General features: G+C 46.1%; 1 protein-coding gene across 3 annotated transcripts in view; it reads left to right on the plus strand.

Annotated features, from left to right (window-relative positions):
* Nucleotides 1-1267: 1267 nt before the first annotated feature.
* Nucleotides 1268-22977, plus strand: part of neil1 (nei-like DNA glycosylase 1) — a 46722-nt gene continuing 25012 nt past the window's right edge. The window contains exons 1-4 of one of the 3 annotated variants that reach the window (XM_041178477.1): nucleotides 1268-1359; nucleotides 7002-7487; nucleotides 10915-11034; nucleotides 13483-13546. In XM_041178477.1, coding sequence (XP_041034411.1) covers nucleotides 7015-7487; nucleotides 10915-11034; nucleotides 13483-13546 — 657 coding nt within the window. In that variant the 5' untranslated portion in view covers nucleotides 1268-1359; nucleotides 7002-7014. Of the gene's footprint in view, nucleotides 1360-1540; nucleotides 1630-1690; nucleotides 1870-7001; nucleotides 7488-10914; nucleotides 11035-13482; nucleotides 13547-22977 lie in introns of those variants that run through there. The other 2 variants (XM_041178476.1, XM_041178478.1) reach the window with 2 other exon arrangements.

Below are 22977 nucleotides of genomic sequence, written 5' to 3' on the forward strand. Positions count from 1 at the left end.
ACTCCAGTGCAGCACTGAGGGGGTGCTGCGCTGTCGGAGGTGCTGTCTTTCAGTTCAGGTATTAAGCCGAGGACCTGTGTTATATGTTGTTGTATTCTCTGTAAATAGTTAGGAACTATTGTGTTATGTGTAAGTGTTCCAGGGGACCACATTTCACAACTGCACTAGAGACTGAAGTGATGTGTACATAACCAGTACCATCTGCTTTTTCTTTTGAACCAGACAGCATGACAAAATTAAACGCAGAGAGTTTCTGATCTTTACAAACATAAAGTGTGATTATTAATAAGATCTGGGAGCCAAAGACAATAAGAACATATAGCATAAAAGCAAAATACTGTGGATGCTGGAAACCTAAAACAAAAACAGGAAGTGCTGGAAAAACTCAGCAGGTCTAGCAGCATCTGTGGAGAGAGAAACCGAGTTAATGTTTCCAGTCCGTATAACCCTTCTTCAGAGCATATAGCACCCCATCTCCCCTTCAGGTAAAAGATCCAATGCCATTATTTTGAAGGAGAGTTTGGGAGCAATCCCGGTATCCTGGCCAATATTTATCCTTTAATGAACAACACGGAAACAGATTATCTGGCCATTATGACATTGCTATTCATGGGAGCTTGCTGTGTGCAAATTGGCTGCTGCATTTCTCACATTCCAACAGGGACCACACTTCAAAAAAGTACTTCACTGGCTTTGAGATATCCTGTGGTCATAAAAGGTGCTTGTTATGCCTTTTTGTTCCCAGAAGTTTGAAATAATCACACTTTTAGACTCAAAATGCTGGAGCTTCATCAAGTGTATTAATTGTTGGTTTCCATGTGGTTGGTGGACTGATGTGTTGTTGCTTGGCACCTGACAGCGGTGTAGCATCCTGATGTACATGATCAGAAGAATTAGCTCTTTATGAATATGATATAACAGTGTTATGAGGGGGTCTTGTGGCACAGTGGGTCGCCTCCCTGTCTCTGATGAAAAGCACTGAGTCCCATCCCAGGACTTGATGGCCAAGGAAGGTGTGCTCAAACAGCTTGAGTATCAACGTGAAAATCCGTCCAACACACGCCAATGGCAGGCAGTAAGAGAGATTCCAGGTCAGCCATGAACGTGGAAGCCTCTACCCATCACAGCTCCAGCCCACAACATGCATGTTGCCAGAGCAACTCATAACCCTCTGAGTGAACTGTAACACGTGTGACAGTGCAAGTCTTCCTATTTAACCAAAAGGCAGAGTGCAACCCTGCTCCTTTAAGGCTGACGTCAGTGCTGTGCGAGGACTACAGGTCCCAGATTGCTTCTCAATGAAGAGAGAGGAAGTGAAACCCCACTTTGGACAAGGAAGAAGCATTGATATTGTCCTGGGTTTGTTCAGACTAAACTTTCCATTGCATTGCAAAGTCTAATTGTACCAGCCATTTCTCTCTCTGTGTGTGTGTGTGTGTGTGTGTATGTATGTGTATGTTTCATTCCTTATCATTTTGATCTTGTTGCAAGCCTTTGTACATTTCATTGCCACGTTCCAGCTGTTTCATAACAGATTTGTTCACGATTCGGACCCGACAATAAATCCTCATAGACATGCAGACGGAGCGCAGCGCTACAAGCGCCCGGGGATTCTCGACTGGGAAGGAAGTATAAAACTCTGCCTTTTGGATTTCCAGCATCCGCAGTTTTTTTGTATTTATCTCTGGGAAGGAAGTATTGCGCTTTAACCTGCTTAGGCATCCGCCAGCTGTGCTCAGTTCAATCCACACGCACCCCCCACCCCCCCCCGCCATCGTTCCTTTACTGCGGCTATAGGGTCTCTGGCCAGCCCACAGCAGGAGAGAAGCAGTGCAGGTTTATTCTGTGTTCAGCAGCGTGTCTTTTTGTGTAAGTGTATGTGGATGGATTAAGCCCATGATATAGATAGGTTTATGGTTCATGCCATGGTTACTCAGTGGTTAGCACTCACAGCTCAGAGTTAGGAGTTCAAATCCTGCTCTAGAAACGTGAGCAGAAAATCCAGGCTGGGAGTGCTGCATTGTTGGAGATGCCATCTTTTGGCTGAGGTATTAAACTAAGGCCCTGCCTGCCCTCTCAGGTGGCCGTAAATAATCCCATAGCACCATTTGAAATAGAGCAGTAGCATTCCCCCGACTAATATTTAAATCTTGACTGACTTGCATAAAGCTGACTGCTGACCTACTGAGTATCGACCTGGACTTTCTGTTTTTGCTTCAGTGTGCAGATTATCTGATCGTTATCACATTGCTGGTTGTGGGAGCTTGCTGTGCGCAAATTGGCTGCTGCATTTCCTACGTTAAATTAGCGGCTGTACTTCAAAAAACACTTCATTGGCTGTTGAGCGCTTTGGGATGTCCTGAGGTTATGAAAGGCCTTTGTTTATTGGTGTTGATTTTCAACTCGAACCTGAAACTTTAGTTGTGAATTATCCACTAGTTATAAAAACCGTCCAATTTTAATTTCTACTGATTTTTTCAAGTGAGAGTGGGACTGAGTTCGCCAGGGTTTGGAGGCTGAATGTGACCTGTGCACACGTGTGAAACTTCTGCTATATGATCTCTATATAGCCTGCTATATAATCTCTATTCTGAGTAATAACTATATGCATTTATATTGAACCTTTAAAGTGTTGCTTGATCTTTAATTTTTGATGATGCCTGTCTTATAAACTCAGACAAATGCATGGCAGATGCAGTATAATGTGGATAAGTGTGAAGTTATCCAGTTTGGTAGGAAAAACAGGACAGAGTATTAGTTAAATGGTGATAGATTGGGAAATGTTGATGTACAAAGGGACCTGGGTGTCCTTCTACACCAATCACTGAAAGCAAGCATGCAGGTGCAGCAAGTAGTTAAGAAGGCAAATGGTATGTTGGCCTTCATTGCGAGATAGCTTGAGTACAAGAGCAAGAATGTCTTACTGCAGCTATACAGTGCCTTGGTGAGCCCACACTTGGAGTATTGTTTGCAGTTTTGGTCTCCTTATCCAAGAAATGATATACTTGCCATAGAGGGAGTGCAGCAAAGGTTCACCAGATTGATTCCTGGGATGGCAGGATTGTTGTATGAGGAGAGCTTGGGCCAACTAGGTATGCATTTACTGGAGTTTAGGAGAATGAGAGGAGATCTCATTGAAATATATAACATTCTGACAGGGATGGACAGACTTGATGCAGGGATGACATTTCCTCTGGCTGAGTGGGGGAGTCTAGAACAAGGGGTCACAGTCTCAGGATACGGGGTAGACTATTTAGGACTGAGATGAAGAGAAACTTCTTCACTCAGAGGGTGGTGAACCTGTGGAATTCTCTACCACAGAGGGCTGTGGAGGCCAAGTCACTGAATATATTTAAGAAGGAAATAGATTTCCAGACTCTAAAGGTGTCAAGAGGTATGGGGAGAGAGCGGGAGTACGGAGTTGAGACAGAGGATCAGCCATGATCATGGTGAATGGTGAAGCAGGCTCAAAGAGCAATGAGACCTGGGTGTCCTTGTACACCAGTCACTGAAGGTAAGCATGCAGGTGCAGCAGGCAGTAAAGAAGGCAAATGGTATGTTGGCCTTCATAGTCAGAGGATTCGAGTACAGGAACAGGGATGTCTTGCTGCAATTATACAGAGCCTTGGTGAGACCACACCTGGAATATTGTGCGCAGTTTTGTTCTCCTTATCTGAGGAAGGATATTCTTGCTATAGAGGGAGTGCAGCGAAAGTTTACCAGACTGATTCCTGGGATGGTGGGACTGACATATGAGGAGAGATTGAGTTGGTTAGGATTATATTCGCTGGAGTTCAGAAGAATGAGGGGGGAATCTCATAGAAACCTATAAAATTCTAATGGGACTAGACAGGGTAGATGTAGGAAGGATGTTCCCGATGGTGGGGGAGTCCAGAACCAGGGGTCACAGTCTGAGGATATGGGGTAGACCATTTAGGACTGAGATGAGGAGAAATTTCTTCACCCAGAGAGTAGTGAGCCTGTGGAATTCGCTACCACAGAAAGTAGTTGAGATAAAACATTGTATGTTTTCAAGAAGGAGTTAGATATAGCTCTTGGGGCGAAAGGGATTAAAGGGTATGGGGAGAAAGCAGGAGCAGGCTATTGAGTTGGATGATCAGCCGTGATCATAATAAATGGTGGAGCAGGCTCAAGGGCCGAATGGCCTACTCCTGCTCCTAGTTTCTATGTTTCTATGTAACAGTTTGCCATTTTGGGTCCCTATTACTGTAGGGAATGCAGTATTTTGCTGTTGCTGTGCTATATTGTGGCATTAGGTGAACAATGTTCAATGTACTCTGACTGAGTAATCACAGAGAATCACTAAGCATATAGGCAGTATTTGAAATATTTAGGGGCTTTTCTACTTACATGCTATTAGGGCAATTTTGTCCACTGATTGCATATGTAGCAGAGATTAGAGAAACTGGGATTGCACTCCTTTGACGGTAAAATGGAGATTTAATGGAGGCTTTCAGAAATAGTGAACGTTTTTGTCAGAAGGTTGGCAACAAGATGAGACAGCTTTAAGATAATTGAGAAAGAATCTAGGAGAAAAATATTTTTATGCAGCAAGTTGTTGTGATCTGGCAGGCATTGCTTGAAAGGGCAGTGGAATCAGATTCGTTAGTAACTTTCTAAAGGGGATTGGATATAAAGTTGAAAAGGATAAAATTGGAGGGTTAGAGGGGAAGAGTGAAGGAGTGGGACTAATTGGTTAGCTCTTTCTAAGAGCCAGCAAAAGTCACAATGGGCTGAATGGCCTCCTCCTGTGCTCTAGGATTCCGTGATCAGGGAATCTCAGGCAGGGCAGAAGGCCTGCGATATCCCAAATTTCCCAGCTAACCAGCAAGACTGGCAGTGTGGATTTGTAGAACCGGCTCCACTGGCACTAACTGTATCCTGGCACCACAGTCATGCACTATGCAGAGGTTGGAACCCTCAAGCACTCAGCTGCGGAATCCGTACCAAAAATAGTTTCAGAATCACAATATAGAGCTGCAATGAAGAGGTTTAAAATATCCAATTGAAAATCTAATGATCTTTCAAGAAACCTCAGACTTCTGAGACACCTGGTAAATAGTGTGAATTGTATGGAGATTTCAGTAGGCAGAGGCTTGCACCTTTCTCTTATTTCCAATGCCATTCTTTGTAAAACCCAGGAATTTTTTGAAGTTTTCATTTTGATGTGCCTCGGTTCTCTCTGTGCTGATTTTAGTGGCATCATGCTGACATAGGGCAGCACATCTCACCTTAAAAATATAGTCAGTGTGTGTACATGCCCCAACGTCATCTACTGAAACTTTCATTCATCCCTTCATAGGAGTTAGGAGCAGGAGTAGGCCATTCGGCCCATCGAGCCTGCTCCGCCATTCAATGAGACCATGGCTGATCTGATTGTGGCCTCAACCCCACATTCCGTCTACCCCCTATTAACCTTTGACTCCCTTGTTAGTCAAGAATCCGTCTTAAAAATATTCATTGACCCTGCCTCCACCGCTGTCTGGGGAAGAGAGTTCCAAAGATTGACAAGCTTTGGTGCCTCTTTGAGTGGTCTCCTGGCCGGCCTTCCGCCTCTACCTTCCACAAACTTTAGCTCGAACAAAATGTTCTGACTGAGTCCTATCCCGCGCAGTATCCCGCTAAGCCATGCTCCCCCCGCCCCCACTGTGCTCGCTGACCATGTTGGACCCCAGTTCGGCAAGACCTCGATTTTAAAAGTCTTCCCTTATTTTCAAATTCCTCCATGTCCTCACCGTCTCCCTATCTCCACAGCCTCTTCCTGCCCTGCAAACCTCTGCGATGTCTGCATTCCACCAAAGCTGACCTTTTGTAAACATCCCCAATCTCATTGCTCCCACCATTGAAGACCATGCCTTCAACTAAGCTCTGGAATTCCCTCCCCAAACCTCTCTGCCTCTTTGCCCTCCTTGAAGAAGCTCCTTAACCTAACTCTTTGATCAAGGTATTTAGTCACCTGCCCTAATATTTCCTCTTGTGGCTTGTTGTCAATTGTTTGATAATGTTTCTGTGAAGCGCCTTGAGATGTCTTACGATATTAAAGGCACTATCTAAATGCAATTTTTTTTGTACGCTTATGTAAACTATGTGGTCTTGTGGCGCAGTAGTAGTGTCCCTACCTCTGGGCTAGAGGCTTTGGGTTCAAGTCCCGCTTCAGGACTTGATGGCCATGGAAGGTATGTTCATAATGTGGCCGAGCAGGTTGATTATCAGCCTGGAAATCCTTCCACTACACCTTATGACAGGTGGTAAGAGCAGGAGAGTTCCTGCTCAGCCACACTGCAGAAGGCAATGGCAAATCACTGCTGTACTTTGCCAAGCATAATCGTGGACCAATCCAATGGAAGTTTGTGGTCCCCATACAATTCACACCACTTACCAGGTGTCCTGGAACAGGTTGAGTATATCTGTTGGAGCTTAGAAGAATTAGATGTGATCTTATTGAAACATGTAAGATTCTGAGGGGAGCTTGATAAGGCAAAAGCTGAGGGGATGTTTCCCCTCATGGGGGAAATGTAGAACTAAGAGACACAGTTTCAGAATAAGGGGTCTCCCGTTTAAGGCAGAAATGAGGAGGAATATCTTTTCTCAGAGGGTCATTAATCCCTGGAATTCTCTATCCCAGAAAGCAGTGGAGGCTGGGTCATTGGACATACCCAAGACTGAGTTAGACAGATTTTTGATCTGTAAGGGAATCGAGGATAACGCTGGGGGTTGGGGGGGCGGGGTTGGGTTGTTGGTGGGGGTGGACAGACAGGAAAGTGGAGTTGAGGCCACAATCAGATCAGCCATGATCTTATTGAATGGAGGAGCAGGTTCGAGGGGCCAAAGGGCCTATTCCTGCTCCTATTTCTTAAGATCTTAGTTCAAATTGTTCTCCACTCTTGAGGTGAGAGAAGTGCTTCTTTAAGACTAGTGTTCAGCCTGCCCGCGGACCATTGTCATCTGTCCTGATCATTGTGTTTTTATTGTTATCCTAGATTGAATTTGAAAATGCCTGAAGGACCTGAACTCCACTTGGCGAGCAGGTTTGTTAACCGGGCCTGCAGTGGCACTGTGTTTTCAGGGCAAGTGGAAAAATCTGCAGTGAGCAAAAACTGTGATGTGCCTTTCAAGTGTGATGCCTACCTCATCTCTGCAGTGTCAAGAGGGAAAGAGGTCAAGCTGACTCTTACCCCCATCAAAGAGGAGGATGGGAAGGAGGACGTTAAGTCGAACGTGGCGGGGCACGAGAACAAGCTGCCTGCGCCAATGGACATCATCTTCCGCTTTGGAATGTCTGGGTCCTTCAAGCTGACAACTGAGGAAGAGATCCCAAAGCACGCCCATCTCAAATTCTTCACCAAAGAGGAGCCGACGCAGGTGTTGTGCTTCGTTGACCCGAGGAGATTTGGGAGTTGGGAGGTCAATGGGACCTGGCAGTTGGACAGAGGGCCTTGTGTGCTGCTTGAATACGAGAAGTTCAGGTATAAGTGGCTTTCCTCTTTTCTCACCTACTTTCTAGTTTCTCTGGGAGGGCTGGCGGGGGAGGTGGGTATGGAGTGGGGGGAGCGCTGAGCTTGTCCACTTGCTTTATTCCATTGTTCAGGCCAGCGGACAATGGTATTTTGAGCTGGAGCGACATTCCATCATTGAACATATTTGAGGCTGACATGGACAGATTTTTGGCCTCAGGGAATCAAGAGATATGGGGAGCGGGTGGAAAAATGGAATTAAGGCAGAAGGTCAGCCATGATCGTATTGAATAGTGGAACAGACTTGACGGATCGTATGATCCACTCCTGCTTCTATTTCTTATGTTCTTCTATTCTTAACCCTCTCTGACTCAGTTGTGATCATTCTACTTTCAGGCGATTGCTTCACTCTTGTGAAGCAGCCCTGCCGAGTAGGCTGTTTTTAACCAAATTTGGGTGAATTAATTAGATTTGACTGATTCCCTTTCACGGGGAGCCTGGTCCTCATATCTAAATTATGTAGGGCAGTATGTTAAGTTTACAGTGTGGCCTGCTCAATGGGTACCTGACATCACGACCTGTATTGGGTCCAGGATAACATTGAACACTTCCTGTCCAATATTAGCTTCCTCGCGCATGCAAGGAGTTATTTTCAAAGAAAGTTGCTTGGCTTGTGGTGTCGGCAAGAGTTTTTTTGATAGCTCTTTCATCTCTGAGTCAGAAGGCTGTGAGTTCAAATCCCTCTCTAGAGATTTGAACACAAGATCCAGGTTGACACTCCAGTGAGGTAGAGGGAGTGTTGCACAGTTGGACGTGCCGTCTTTTCAATGAGATGTTAGACCGAGGTGGAGTACCAGATCTCATGGCACCATTTTGAAGAAGAGCAGGGGAGTTCTCTCCCTTGCACTCGTCCTTCAACCAACATGACCAAGGTCAGATTATCTAACCATTTACTGACTTGCTCACTGTGGGAGCTTTCTGTGCTCCAATTGGCTGCCGTGTTTCCTGTGTTACAATAGTGACTCCACTTTAAAAAGCACTTTGTTGGCTGTAAAGTGCTTTGGGATGTACTGAGGGTGTGAAAGGTGCTAGATAAAAGCAAGTCTTTCTTGGCAACTTCCTCAATTTCCCTACTTCAGTGAGGCATCAACTCCTTGTGAGGCCAGAGCCATACGTAGAGTTTGCATGGATGCCTGGCACATATTCTTCTGTGTGTTTTTAGTTGTGAATGTGGGAAGAACTTTCTTATTCACACATAAGTGCGCTTCCACCTGGAGTTACTGGGGATTGATTGGGAATTCGGATCCCAGTCATTTTTGTCTCCATGGAGTAAAGGGTGTTGAGGGTACTGGCAGACTGCCCTGACTGAGATCCTGACTCAGCACCATCCAGAGATTGAACCTGCGGCCATCAGCTACTCACTGGCTAGCCCTGCTTAAGACATGAGTGTTGGTTTGGAGGCGCGGTGGGGTGGAGGGGGTAGGGGGGGTGGTGGTGTGGTGGGGCGGGGGTTGGAGTTACTGAAATCAGGAGGAGTTCATAGGTGAGCTCTGTATGCAACTTTGATTTTGAACTCAAGCCGTGCATGAACCAGTTGGGCTGAACGGCCTGTTTTTGTGCTGTACAGTTTATGTAACATTGGTGGACGAGCCCCCTTTCCTCCTGGAACTAAGTCTATCGATTGACCTGTATCCAGCCTCCACCAGCAGCTCTGTACATTTTGCCCATTTCTTTTTCTGCCCCTCAATCTCCCCACCAACCCTGTCTGTTGTGAGCTCTAAATCTGCTGGCTCAACTCTTCTTTTTTTCAGACCATTTGTCCTGAAATGTCCATCCACAATAGCCCAGGTGAACTCTGCACCTCTGGCATGAACTGCGTGGCCAAGTGGCGTTCTTTTAAAGCAGCCATTTTCCTTTCTTGACAATGAGTGCCATTGGCTTGTCCCTCTTGCGTTTTCCTCTCCATCCCACTATTGGTGGCTGTGCCTTCAGTGCCAACATCCCAGGCTCTGGAATTTCCTCCCTAAATCCATCTGCTCCTCCCCCTCCACCTCTTCCTCCCGGACAGCCCTCCTCATCTCCTCTTCCAATTGTCGCACACCTATTTACCTTGCATAGTATTTACAGCACAGAAGCAGGCCAGTCAGCCCATCAGATCCATGCTGTTGTTTGTCCACAACATGAGCTTTATTCCTCTCCTCTTCATCCAACTTCTCCGCCGATGCTGCCAGACCTGCTGAGTTTTTCCAGGTAATTCTGTTTTTGTTTTGGATTTCCAGCATCCGCAGTTTTTTGTTTTTATCTATCAGAGTTTGTTTGTTCCGTTGTTACCCCATATTTACCTAGCTTGTCCTCAGATTATACCTCCACTTGCCTGGATGAGTGCAGCTCCAACAACACTCAAGAAGCTCAACACCATCCAGGACAAAGCAGTCCACGTGATTGGCACCCATCCACCACCTTCAACATCCACTCCCTCCACCACCGACACACAGTAGCAGCAGTGTGTACCATCTACACGATGCACTGCAGCAACTCACCAAGGCTCCTTTGACAGCATCTTCCAAACCCGCAACCTCTACCACCTAGAAGGACAAGGGCAGCAGACACATGGGAACACCGCCACCTGGAAGTTCCTCTCCAAGCCACTCACCATCCTGACTTGGAAATATATCACTGTTCCTTCACTGTCGCTGGGTCAAAATCCTGCAACTCCCTCCCTAACAGCACTGTGGGTGTACCGACACCACATGGACTGCAGCGGTTCAAGAAGGCAGCTCACCATCACCTTCTCAAGGGCAATTAGGGTTGGGCAATAAATGCTGGCCCAGCCAGTGAGGCCCACATCCCGTGAAAGAATAAGAAGGAAGTGCTTTGGAGCATTTATCAATGTTATCCAAAGACACTCTATACATATAAGTTGATGTTTGTGACATTGCCTGCATTGTCATTGTCATTGTGCACACAAGGAGTCCATTCAGCCCTTCGAATCCATTCTGGCTCTCTGTAGCGCAATCCAGCTGCCCCATTCTCCTGCTCTATCCCCGGAGCCCTGCAAGTTTATTTCCCTCAAGTGTCCATCCCATGTCCTTCAGAAATCATTCATCATCGATACTTCGACCACCCTCGTGGGCAGCGAGTTCCAAGTCATTCCCACTCACTGTGTAAAAACAGTTCTTCCTCTTATGTTTGGCCCAAAACCTAACCCTCTGTTCCTTAGTCCTTGTCCATTTCAGTCCAAGTACCATTAATGACATCATGCACGTTAATTATTGCCAAACAATCTCTCTGGCAGTTTTCAGTCTCATTCCTTCAGTTTTTAATTGTTGTTAGTAATTTATATTTTTTCTCTACTTCCTACATCTTTTTGCTCTCCCAATCCAATTTTTTTTTTTGTAGCTGCAAGTTTAATTTTTATCTTTGCTTTTCTTGTCACCAGGTCAAATGTGCTGTCAAACCTATCCGATAAAGCCTTTGACAAGCCAATCTGCGAGGTGCTATTGAATCAAAAATACTTCAGTGGCATTGGGAATTACCTCCGAGCAGAGATTCTATTCAGGTGAGGAAAAGGGAGACTTTATTTTATTTTAACTCTTCCCCAACGCCTACTTCAGTCTTCAGCCAGAGTGATTAGTTGGGTCTAGACTTGTAGGTCTCTTAAGTGGCCACAGGGCAAACCTGACCAGTGTCCCAACCTTGTCAGATGGAAGAACTTCCATGCAGCGAGTGGTAATGAGCTGGAACGTGACGGCTATGAGGGTGGTGGAAACAGAGACGACCTCATCCTACCCTGTGTCATGCTCCGAGAGACAGAGAGAATGAGGGTGTGTGTGACAGCGAGAGTGAGTGAGAGTGTGTTTATTGTTGGGGTGTGTGTGTGTGTGAGACAGACAGAGAGAATGAGGGTGTGTGTGACAGAGAGAGTGAGTGAGTTAGTGACTCGACTCTCACAGGGAGACAATGGCGTAGTCGTAATTCATTGGGCTGGTAATCCAGCGGGCTCCAGACTAATGCTCTGAGAACATGGGTTCAAATCCCACCACAGCAGCTGGTGGAATTTGAATTCCAATAATAAAGCTGGTCTCGGTAATGGTGACCATGACGACCATCATTGTTGTATTAAACCCATCTGATTCACTAATGCTCTTTAGGGGAGGAAATCTGCCGCCCTTACCTGGCCTGGCCTACATGTGACTCCAAATCCACAGCAACGTGGTTGACTCTTAACTGCCCCTTGAAATGGTGTGGCAAAGCACTCAGTAATAAATTAGGGGTGGGCAACAAATGCTGGCCTTGCCTGAGACCCCCACATCCCAAGAAAGAATAAAGAAATAAGAAGTGCTTGAATGGTTGGCTCAAGGCTTGAAGTTGAAGCTGCTGACCCCCCCCACTCGTGATTATTTAAATGCAAATTTGTTTATTTTTTCAAGGCCGGGCAGAGGAAGTTGTGGCTTGTTGCCGTGTTGCCTGATGTTGTCCTTAGAAAGAGTGCAGAGTGGAACAGGCAGGGCGATTTATTGGTTTGAGGAGTTTGTTCGCAGGAAAAGCCGAGGACATTGGTCCAGTTCTGTTTGGAAGTTTTGAGGTGGCGTAACTCTCAGGATGAAGGCTGGAGTGATCCTGGCTGATTATTTGTGTTATCGTGGAAGAATTTGTGACCCAGAACTGGCCAGTTTTTTTTAAAAAAAAAGGAAGGTAGGAGTGAGATGTCAGCACTTTTTTCAGTGAAACGCCAGTCGAGTTGGCAGTTTTAATGTTTACGTGAGGTAAACAATGTTTTTTTGAAAGAAGAGTTTGAGGGATATGATGAGCTGCCACATAAAATGACATAAATCAAAGAGGAATTGGATCGTTCCCTGAAGATAGAACATTTACATGGGAAAAGGCAGGGGAGTAGACCAAGCTAAGTTGCTCTTGCAGAGAGCCAGCATGGACACAATGGGCCAAATGGCCTCCTCCGTGGCAGTGTCATTCTATGATCCTCTTTGATTGCACAAGGGGCTAGATCTTATGGGTTTAGTGCTCTTTCTCTGTTCTTAAAAGTTCTTCATATTTCTAAAGAGCTAAAGAAGGCATCTGGGAGTGAGGAGAAGTCTCTTTATAAAGCAACCTGGCTTTCATGAATGATAGGTCAGGAAACTTATATCGTTGTTTGTTCGGAGTACGGGTTGTTAATTCGCTGAATATCTTTCTGACAAAGGAAGAAGCTAGAGCCAGTCTGTCTTCAACATGGGTGTGTTCACATAACCCTGTATAACATAAGTGCAGACTACTTTACCCTTCCACACAACTTCTCACCCCAACAGGTGGGAATTGTTTCTGTGTACTCTTTTGTAAACCAATAAAGAATACATTAATTAACAGAGCTGTTAGCCCCTTAGAGGGGCACTGTAATTAAAAAAACAAAACTTACAAAGGAAGCTTAGCTAATTAAATTAAAGTGTCATTCCCGGGGCTGGCGATGCACTCCAGCCCCTGCAGTACCCACTGGTCGCAGAAGGCATCAAGCGTACCGGTGGAACTGGTCCTTATATATGTGCCCTAACCTTTCCCAGTAAGAGCTGCTCTTAATGACAGCTAGAGCATGCACTCAATTGTCACAGGAACAATAACAGGAAAGTTTAAACAATAACCGAGTGCCTTGTAAAAAGTTCGAAGCGGAGAAGGGAGATTGCATTTTCTTTTCAGTTAGAAGATATTCCCTTCATTGTCATTGATCTTGTTCCAGTTTTTTTCACCCAGCTGTGCAAGTTTAGCACTGGCATCGGCAAACTAAGCATTGGCGTAATTTGTTCCTACAGCGAAAGCAGGTCTCAACGTGATCACTGGGTTCAGTAATGCCCATAAAAGATGGACATACCAGGATGTAGCAGATGCTTTCCAGGTGCTAATGGCAGTCAGGGCAGTGGGACATCCAAAGCAGGACATATCCAGAGGGCTTTATCTCTGTGAAGTGGACATTATTGACCAATACTTGGCGTGATTAATCTCCCTCCCTTTCCCTTAGGCTGAAAGTTCCTCCTTTTGAAAAGGCGAGGACTGTGTTGGAACCTTTACTGCACAAAGAAACGGTAAGTTTTAAAACCTACCTCACGGACAGAGGTCTGGACTAGAGTGTTGGTGGTTCTGCTGAGCACTTCCACCATACAATTACAGTTCGTATAGCGCGTTGTGATCTTAATGAGCTCAGGTCCATTAGGTTGCTTGCCGTGCATTTGATGCGGGTTTCCAATGATAAAGCCTTCTTGAAAATAAAGCGGGCGGGAGCCCCGCTCGCCGATAGCTGCCAGCCAATCAGAGGCCAGCGGATCTATTAAACGGCAGCGCCACCGGGAGGGCGGAGACTGCTGCTGGCATAACACCCACCTGAGGCCTCGGATTGTCGCTGGAACCATGGTGACCAGCTGTTCTCTATTCGACGCGATCGTCCTATATGATTTTCCGACTTTTGTTTGAAACGAGTATTGCCTGCATGCCGTTGAAGGGGCTTATGTGGCACAATGGGTTAGAGCAGGGGGGGTGTCCGCCTTTTTCACAAGAGGGGCCACATTTCAGTTCTTCTCTGACTCAGATGGCAGGCGAGCAAAGTTTGAAAAGATAAGGGAGTAGAAATCTATCTCGCTTATTAATCAAAACAACGCAAAAAAATGTGCATTTTTTTTATGAGCAAGCTTCAAACGAGAAGACTAATTTATTAGCTTACCTACCAGCCTTGTGGGCACACCTTCGTTGTACAGACTGCAACACTTTGAGAAGCTGCCCAGCCATCACACTGGGGATTGACAACAGATGTTGGCCTTGTTAACAATGTCCACATCTCCAGAATGAATTTAAAACTCTACAAGTGTAAAATGGGTTTCAAAACCTCTACCAAAATCCTTCTTCCTAAAACAATACTCCGTTAGATTGAACGGATGGGTGACTTTTGGACAACAAACCTCCTCTGGTATCAACCCCCCTTAACAATCCCACCTTGGAAATTGTTGGACTGAAAGGGGTCTAAAAGGCCTTGGGCCTAAACCCAGAAGCTTCCCGTCCAGCTCCAGTCCAGCTCAAACTGATGCAACAGAAAAGAGCAAGGCAAGAGGCCAGAGACTTGCACATCGCCGCAATGGTTGAAACCATTGGAACTTTGCTCCTTCTGTGTTTCTAGATCCTGTTCCGTGAGCAATGCCTGTAATAAAACGAATTAAAGTACTGCGGACAGGGGAGGTGCTTTAATGGCAACCTTGCTCACCCCCCTTCACCCCCCCCCCCCACCACCTCCCCCCCACCACCCTCCCCCTCCCCCCGCACAATGAGAAGCCAGTCCCGGTGCCAGTGATAAAAGGTTGGCGGGCCAGATGGAAAGCTTTGGCAGGCTGGATTCTGGCCCACGGGCTGTATGTTTGGAAACCTTGAGTTAGAACATTTAACCGAGGCGATGGGACTCTGTGGAGAGCCAGTGAGAGACCCGCGTTGCCTCTTTTTAGGGAAGGCCTGCCGGATTGAGTGCCAATCAGGCACGTAACTGGACAGTGGCGGGGCTTCCCTGGGATCAAGGACCCCAGGGGCGGAGGCCCCACTCGCCAAGATCTGCCAGCCAATCAGAATCCAGCAGATTTATTGAACAGCAGCACCACCGGAACTGTGGAATGGTTCGAGGGCATGGTTTTGTATTCGGGCGACTCTGTTGGTCTGTTGGCACCACCCCTGGGTCTCCAGTCACCCAAACCCCACCCCAGTGTCCGGCCTTGCTGCTCGTACATACGAACACATGAATTAGGAGCAGGAGTAGGCCCCTCGGCCCCTCGAGCCTGCTCCGCCATTCAATGAGATCATGGCTGATCTGAGTTTGACCTCAACTTCACCCAATAACCTTTCACCCCCGTGCCTATCCAGAATCTATCTACCTCTGCCTTAAAGATATTCAAGGACTCACCTTTTTGAGGAAGAGAATTCCAAAGTCTGATAACTCTCTGAGAGAAAAAAATATTTCCTCATCTCTAAATGAGCGCCCCCTTTTTTTGAAACATTGACCCCGAGTTCTAGATTCTCCCACAAGAGGAAAAATCCTCTCCACGTCCACCCTATCAAGTTCCCTCAGGATCTTATATGATTCAAATCAAGTCACCACCTTCCCTGCCCCAGGTCCTCCAGTGTCACCAGTACTCCCACCAGCCCACCCCACCACCCCAACCCCAACCCCACAGTCAAAGTTTCCATTAATTTGTTTCCTCAGAGTTGGTCATCCTGGCTGAATCCTAGGCCACAGGTGCATGTTGGTGGGAGAAAGGTTGCGGGGGAGGGAGGCAGAGAAGGGGGGAGGAGGAGGGTCGCCAGCAAGGGCAAGAGTTGGCTCTCAGCAGGCCCAACCGCCCTTCCCAACAATGGGCCTTTCGATTCAGGCACTGAGTGCCTTTGAACGAGGGGCCAACTCTGCCCCAAAACCCCCTCCTCCCTTCCCCCACCACCCCACTGGGCACCCACAAGAAACCCTAACAGGACTTGCTTGTCATGCTCCCCACACAGCAAGTACCCCGCCCGCCACTGGGAGAATACCAGCAGAGGCAGGGTGGGGCTCTTATACGGGCGTTAATTGCCCACTTAAGGGCCTCAATTGGCAGAGGCCGTCCACGGGCTTCCCGCCCTGGACTTAATCGGGTGGAGGCAGGAAGATGGCGGGGCCCTCACCCACCACCCTCCTGTCTGATTACATACCCGTTGTCACCAGACCCGCCGCGGGAGAGGGCACCTGTTAATTCGGGGACCCTGTTTTGTTCTTTTTCTTACTTTTCAGGCAACAATGCAGATCCCTCGCTGGTCTTTTATTTTCATTTGGGGTGTAGGTGTCGCTGGCAAGACCGCATTCATTGCCCATCCCTAATTGCCCTTGAGAAGGTGGTGGTGAGCTGCCTTCTTGAACCGCTGCAGTCCATGTGGTGTAGGTACACCCACAGTGCTGTTAGGGAGGGAGTTCCAGGATTTTGACCCAGCGACAGTGAAGGAACAGCGATATATTTCCAAGTCAGGATGGTGAGTGGCTTGGAGGGGAACTTCCAGGTGGCGGTGTTCCCATGTGCCTGCTGCCCTTGTCCTTCTAGGTGGTAGAGGTCGCGGGTCTGGAAGGTGCTGTCGAAGAAACCTTGGTGAGCTGCTGCTATATAGATGATTGTGGTTTGTGGACCTTCTTGATGTATTGGAGCCCTTGTACTAACAGTGCCCCCATGATGGTGTCAGAGAGGGAATTCCAGTATTTTGACCCAGCATACATGAAGGAAGGGAGGGTGGTGTACACCTGCGACACATGACTTGGCAGAGAATCTGGTTTTGTCTGTAGTTTCATGTTCATGTGGACTTCAGACCGATGCAATGAAAGGCCAGTCTCCGATGCTATAAGGCCTCGACTAGAAGTGGCCGTGCACAGCCCAGCCCTGTCACTAATGGGCCTGCAGTCACAGCCACACAACTGCTTGCAAATTGGCCAGCTCAAGAGAAACCCTAAAGACACTGAAGTGAGCAGAGGAAATGCCACACGGTGTTTGATGTCATACCTGCAGTTGCAAATAAGGGCTCGTGAAACTCCCTTTTTAATGGAGCAATTCGTTTCACTATTTAATCTCTTTGAAAAGAACAAACAGGCATAGGGAGAAGCAGAATTGAGAAGGAAAGTGAGAATGGGAATAAACCAAACTCTGAAAAAGAGAGGTGTAATAATGGGACCATCATATTAAATTTCACAATAAGGTAAAAGTACTGAACCCGGATTATTGTAACAACAGAGAACCTCTCTGTCGTTGCAAAAATGGCAGAGAAGGCTGAAATCCGCATGTCTCATCCCCAAACACAGCACTTCCCATTTTTGTGAGGGCGGGAATGGGGCCGGGTCTGGATTTGCGCACGTGTGTTCCGCGGAGGCAGCTGCCCGTGTAAAGCATCAGCTGCCTCCAGTCATGTCTGATTTTCATTGGGCAGGAGTAGGAAACACAATGTGTGCAGATTAGACCTAGTAGGAGCAGGTCTAATCCTTGTGGAGCCCTTTGGAGACAGGGTTTACCCTTTGGATATGGACTTGGACATAATGAATGGAGATAAGATGGCCTTTGTCAAGAAAGGTGTCAAAAGCAATTGTCAAAACTGTCAAAAGGCATTTAAAACTCCTGCCTTTTAAATCTTTTAAAAAACATCCTGGATTGTTTAAAAAAAAATTGCTTGCTATTTCACTGTGTTGACATAAGCCTGAGGTTTGTCATTTCTGTATTAGTACTGATTGATCGATTTCACAACCTTGCATTATCACAATGGGGTGCCTGCCATTTCATGGTTAGATTTACAGCTACAAGTGGTTACAGATTCTTTGAAGTGGGGCTGTGAATTCCAATGTTTGTTTTTATAAGTGATCAAGTAGTTGAAGGAGTGTAAGTGTACTGAATGGGTTTTTATGAATGAGCGTGTTTTTAAAAAAAAATTAAGTCTTCAATAGACACTTAGAACTTCGTATTATTCAATCTCAGCATGGGTCCTGAGGTCTGCCCATGCTGGGTATTGAGTGGGTTGGCATGGAGTGTGTAAGGGCAAAGGGTGATGGTTGCGAGCATGAAATAGCACTAAGTTGTCATAAGGGCTATAAAGGGCCATGGAGAGTGGGTAGAGGAGCATAGATGGTGTGAGGGGTTGGACATGGGGTGGGTTATGGCAAGCAGATGGTAAATGCCAAGCTCCCCAGATCCCAGAGAGAAACTTGAAGCAGCTGCCACAACTGTTTTGCAATTTCTACTTATTTTGAGATGCGGGCTTTTAATTCAGAAAAAAGAAGGCCATCAAGTCTTATAGGTTTCTTACAAAACTAAATTAAACCTTTTTTAATAGAAGAAATTATTTTAACACATATATATAGATCCACAAATTGCTACAATGATAACTTCTAAATACCCTAATTAGTCTAAACCCCAGTTACATCTCCGTTAAGGTAACAATGAGACACATAGATTTTAAAAGACCCAGGCAAATTAACTCACAATACCCTGAACAGTTGAATTCAAAGTGTGTTTTTCTTAGCTTCAGTTCCTTGTAGACAGCAGCTTGAGGCTTAGATGCTGGAGACTATTCACACTTGTGCTAGATCTTAGGATGCCTGCCCTTACACACAACCTTTGCTCCTTTTTACATATTTTCCCTTTTGAATGGAAATTCCCATTGTTTCACTATGTCTTTGGACTTTACCTCTCTAATAATAAAAATCTATCATAGTACTAATTTTACCAGTAATCTTTGGGAAAAATAAACACACTGGCCAGAAAATTCCCCCCGTTGGGGGAGTTGTGTTGGGGGGGGTGGGTGGGGGTGGGTGCGAACCCGATCGCCGCCCCCGATCAGGAACGCGCCTCCATTTTACATGGGCGGCCAAGGGCCAATTAAGGCCCGCCCAGGGTGGCACTCGCCCGGAAGAGCGAAAGAGCGCAGAGATCTCCCCGAGGCATGGAGGTGCCTCAGGGAGATTTGCTTCAATGCTAAAGTTTTAAATAAAGGTTTTTAACACTTTTAAAGCATGTCCTCTCATGTGACACTATCATATGAGCTGGGACATGCCAAAGAATAAAAGTATAAATTTTTATTCGATTTTAAAACACTTCATGAAAGCTCATCCCGCCCGTGGATGAGGTTCCATGAAAAATGCGAAGGCTGCTTGGGCTCTTCACCTGCCCCCCCACCAACCTTAAGGTTGGACGGGCAGCTCATTGAATTGAATTAATTAGGTTTTAAGTGGCCTTAATAGGCCTTTGACAGTTTGGCGGGTGTCCCGCCGAACCGAAAAACTAAATGGTGCGGGGTGACGCCGGGATGCCCACCTGATGTCACCGCGCGTCATTTTACGCATCGGCAAGTGGGCCCCGCTCCAGCTCCCGCTCCCGCTCCCGATCGCCAACAGGAAGATTCTTCCCACTGCTTCTTAGCTTCTCCTAGCTAGGTGTAACATTTCACCCCTTCTGAATTCAAGCCAGCCTAGTTTATTTAAAAATGCAAATATTCCCTTTGCACCTTGCATTCTAAAACTTCCCCCATGTTTTTCGATTTAACATTTCAAACCTAGCTTATCTTCTGATACATCAAAGCCTTCAGACCAGACCAGCTGCCTTTAATTCAATTAAGACACACACACACATACATGCACACACATGCACACACACACACACACAGACCCCGCTATTACTCTACACTAAATTCCAATAACATTATGAAAATGATTATATCTTCCTGATAGGTGTGTGTGAGGGGGTGGAGGGTGCAGTGGGGGGGTTAGGGTGATGTGAAGGGCTGTTTGCTTTGTTTTATTGCTTTTTAAAAAAAAAAGTCTCAGGCAAAGCGCCTCTGTGCCCAGCAGAAATCCGACATTCCGGACTGCTTTCCCCCCAGGTCAGGTTTGCGGAGTCAGGAACTGTCCCGACCTGGGAGTGAAAATTCAGGTCCTCGTGATTCTGTGGGCAACGGAGAAGCAGGAACCATAGAACCATAGTACACTACAGCACAGAAAACAGGACATTTGGCCCTTCTAGTCTGTGCTGAAATATTATTCCGCTAGTCCCATTGACCTGCACCCAGTCCATAACCCTCCAGACCTCTCCCATCCATGTATCTAATTTATTCTTAAAACTTAAGAGTGAGCCCGCATTTACCAGGTCAGATGGTAGCTCGTTCCACACTCTCACCACTCTCTGAGTGAAGAAGTTCACCCTAATATTCCCCCTAAACCTTTCCCCTTTCACCCTAAAGCTATGTCCTCTCGTGTTTATTTCTCCTAATCTAAGTGGAAAGAGCCTACTCACATTTACTCTGTCTATACCCCTCATAATTTTGTAAACTTCTATCAAATCTCCCCTCATTCTTCTACGCTCCAAGGAATAAAATCCTAACCTATTTAATCTTTCCCTGTAACTCAATTCCTTAAGACCCGGCAACATCCTAGTAAATCTTCTCTGCACTCTCTCAATCTTACTGATATCCTTCCTGTAGTTAGGCGACCAGAACTGCACACAATACTCCAAAGTTGGCCTCACCAATGTCTTATGCAACCTCACCATAACATCCCAACTTCTATACTCAATACTTTGATTTATGAAGGCCAGTATGCCAAAAGCTTTCTTTACAACCTTGTCCATCTGTGACGCCACTTTCAGGGAACTATGTATCTGAACTCCCAGATCCCTTTGTACCTCCGCACTCCTCGGTGCCCTACCATTTACTGTGTATGTCCTACCTTGTTGGTTTGACCTTCCAAAATGTAACACCTCACACTTTTCCGCACTAAATTCCATCTGCCATTTTCTGGCCCGTTTCTCCAGTTGGTCCAGATCTCTCTGCAAGCTTTGAAAACCTTCCTCGCTGTCCACAACAGGAAGGAGCCTGTCGGTTGAAGATGGGAGGAACAGTTGTTTGGGCAGAACATGAAACACTTGATTTGATGGCCCGGATTCTGAAGATGAAATGTAACTCAGACATACGGAGAGATGGGTGGGAATACCAGCTGGATACGTCTGTGTGGTTTCTTATGCTTTTGTGCATTTTTAATCTTAACTGAGCCCGCTTCAATTGGACCAGCTAGGGTGAAACTCCCATTTTTAAACAAGTTAAATTAATGATTTTTTTTTAATGAAGAAAACCCATCACTTTGGAGCAAGGTCACTCCTCGAGGTAGCAGATTACAAAAACTGTGCACTTGGTGACATTTTCTATTAGTGGTGGAGGGGGAGGGCCTGCCCAGCATTTTAAACAGTGGAGCAAAGCCGGTTCATTCTGAAGTGTTCTTTCTGAATTATGTTGTTCAATCTCAGCAGCAGTTCATTTCTATCAGCTCTGAATTTTAAAAAAAACCCTTATTCAGCAGCAACTTAAATCAAAAAGGGACTTCAAAGGTGCATACCATCTGCCATTTCTGCTTTCTGGCATATTTAACCCATTTTGTGCCTGTGTTTGTTCCACAGAGTGTGGTGTTTTGATGTTTCATTCTTTTACATCTCACTGCAGCATTGGGCTCTACATAGCTGCCTTCTGAATTTTTTATATTCACATCTATTATTGTAGAAGTATGAGGAAATGAATGTCCCATTGCCCCGAGGGACTGTGGCAGGGGGTGGGTGGGGGAGGTTTGGTGGAGGGAGGTGGGGTGGTGTGAATTGTGCAGTTCCAGTGACAGAAAGCCAGACTCTTTAGCCTTCTAATTAACCTCCAGGACGCAGAAGCATAGTGATTATTTTATTCGATTAGTAGTCTGGAGACAAGTTCAAATCCCACCACAGCAGCTAGGGAACTTAAATTCAGCTTATTCAATAAAATCAGGAATGGCGACCATGAAATTGTTGGTTTATTATAAAAACCCATCTGGTTCACTACTATCCTTTAGGGGGGGAAATCTGTCATCCTTACCCGGTCTGGCCTACATGTGACTCCAGACCCCACAGCAATGTGGTTGACTCTTATATACCCTCTGAACAAGGGCAGTTAGGGATGGGCGATAAATGGTAGCCTAGCCAGCGATGCCCACATCCCACGAACGAATATAAAAGTAAAGGAAGGCAGCTCACCATCACCTTTTAACTAGGGACAGGCAATAAATGCTGACCTTCTCAGTGACATCATGTGAATCAACAGCTCTGTATCAGAAAATTTCACTTGCCCACCGTGTGCTTTAGGAAATGGACAAGGAGAGAGAAAAGACAAGGTGAATGCATTTAGCAAAGCTTTATACTACAAGAGCGTCAATTTATCTATCTAGTGCAGACGATTCCACTGCCCCAGTCTTACTGTTTCATTAGTTAAATAATTCACAAGTTTAAGGGAAAAACTTGGATTTACTTCCTTTGTTTACTTCTTCAGGATGTTCCAAACTGGTTCACAGCCACCGAACTGTGTTAGATGAGATAACATTGTTGTCTTGTAGGGGGTCGGATGACGGTTTGAAGATGCTGGTTGAGGACATCAAAACTGCCCGATGCTTAAACAGTGCCAAGGACTCTCTGTTGCATCCTCCTGAATTGCCCGACATGGCACCTCTGACAAGGCAGCACTTCCCCAGCACTGTCGGACTAGAATGTGCTCTTAAGGACATGGAGCGGGGCTTGAACCCACCACCTCCTGGCTCGGAAAGCAGAGTGCTACCGAACGAGCCCACCTGATATATCGCACAGGACGATTTAGTCCTCTAAGGGTTCCTCGCACTGAAGTACTGTGCCTTCAGGGTCTGGGCCAAAAAAAGCAACTGAGAGGGAGACGAGTGGGAAAAGTTGGGGGGGGGGGTAGGCAGCAAGTTCTGGGATGTATGAATAATGCCAGAACAGAATGAGGTAAGATTGGGGCAGAAAATTGTTTCAAGAAACGAGGCGACAACTGAAACAACATGACTGGGAAACAGGCCAAATGTGTTGTTGCAAAATAATTTTGTTACAAACCAATTGATTCCTTCCAACTCATTATTGCTTTGGAGCGATGTCACGGTGCAGCTATTAACATCTTCCCTGTTTCTCGATTT

Source organism: Carcharodon carcharias, chromosome 32 (assembly GCF_017639515.1).
Source record: "Carcharodon carcharias isolate sCarCar2 chromosome 32, sCarCar2.pri, whole genome shotgun sequence".
Lineage (NCBI taxonomy): Eukaryota > Metazoa > Chordata > Chondrichthyes > Lamniformes > Lamnidae > Carcharodon > Carcharodon carcharias.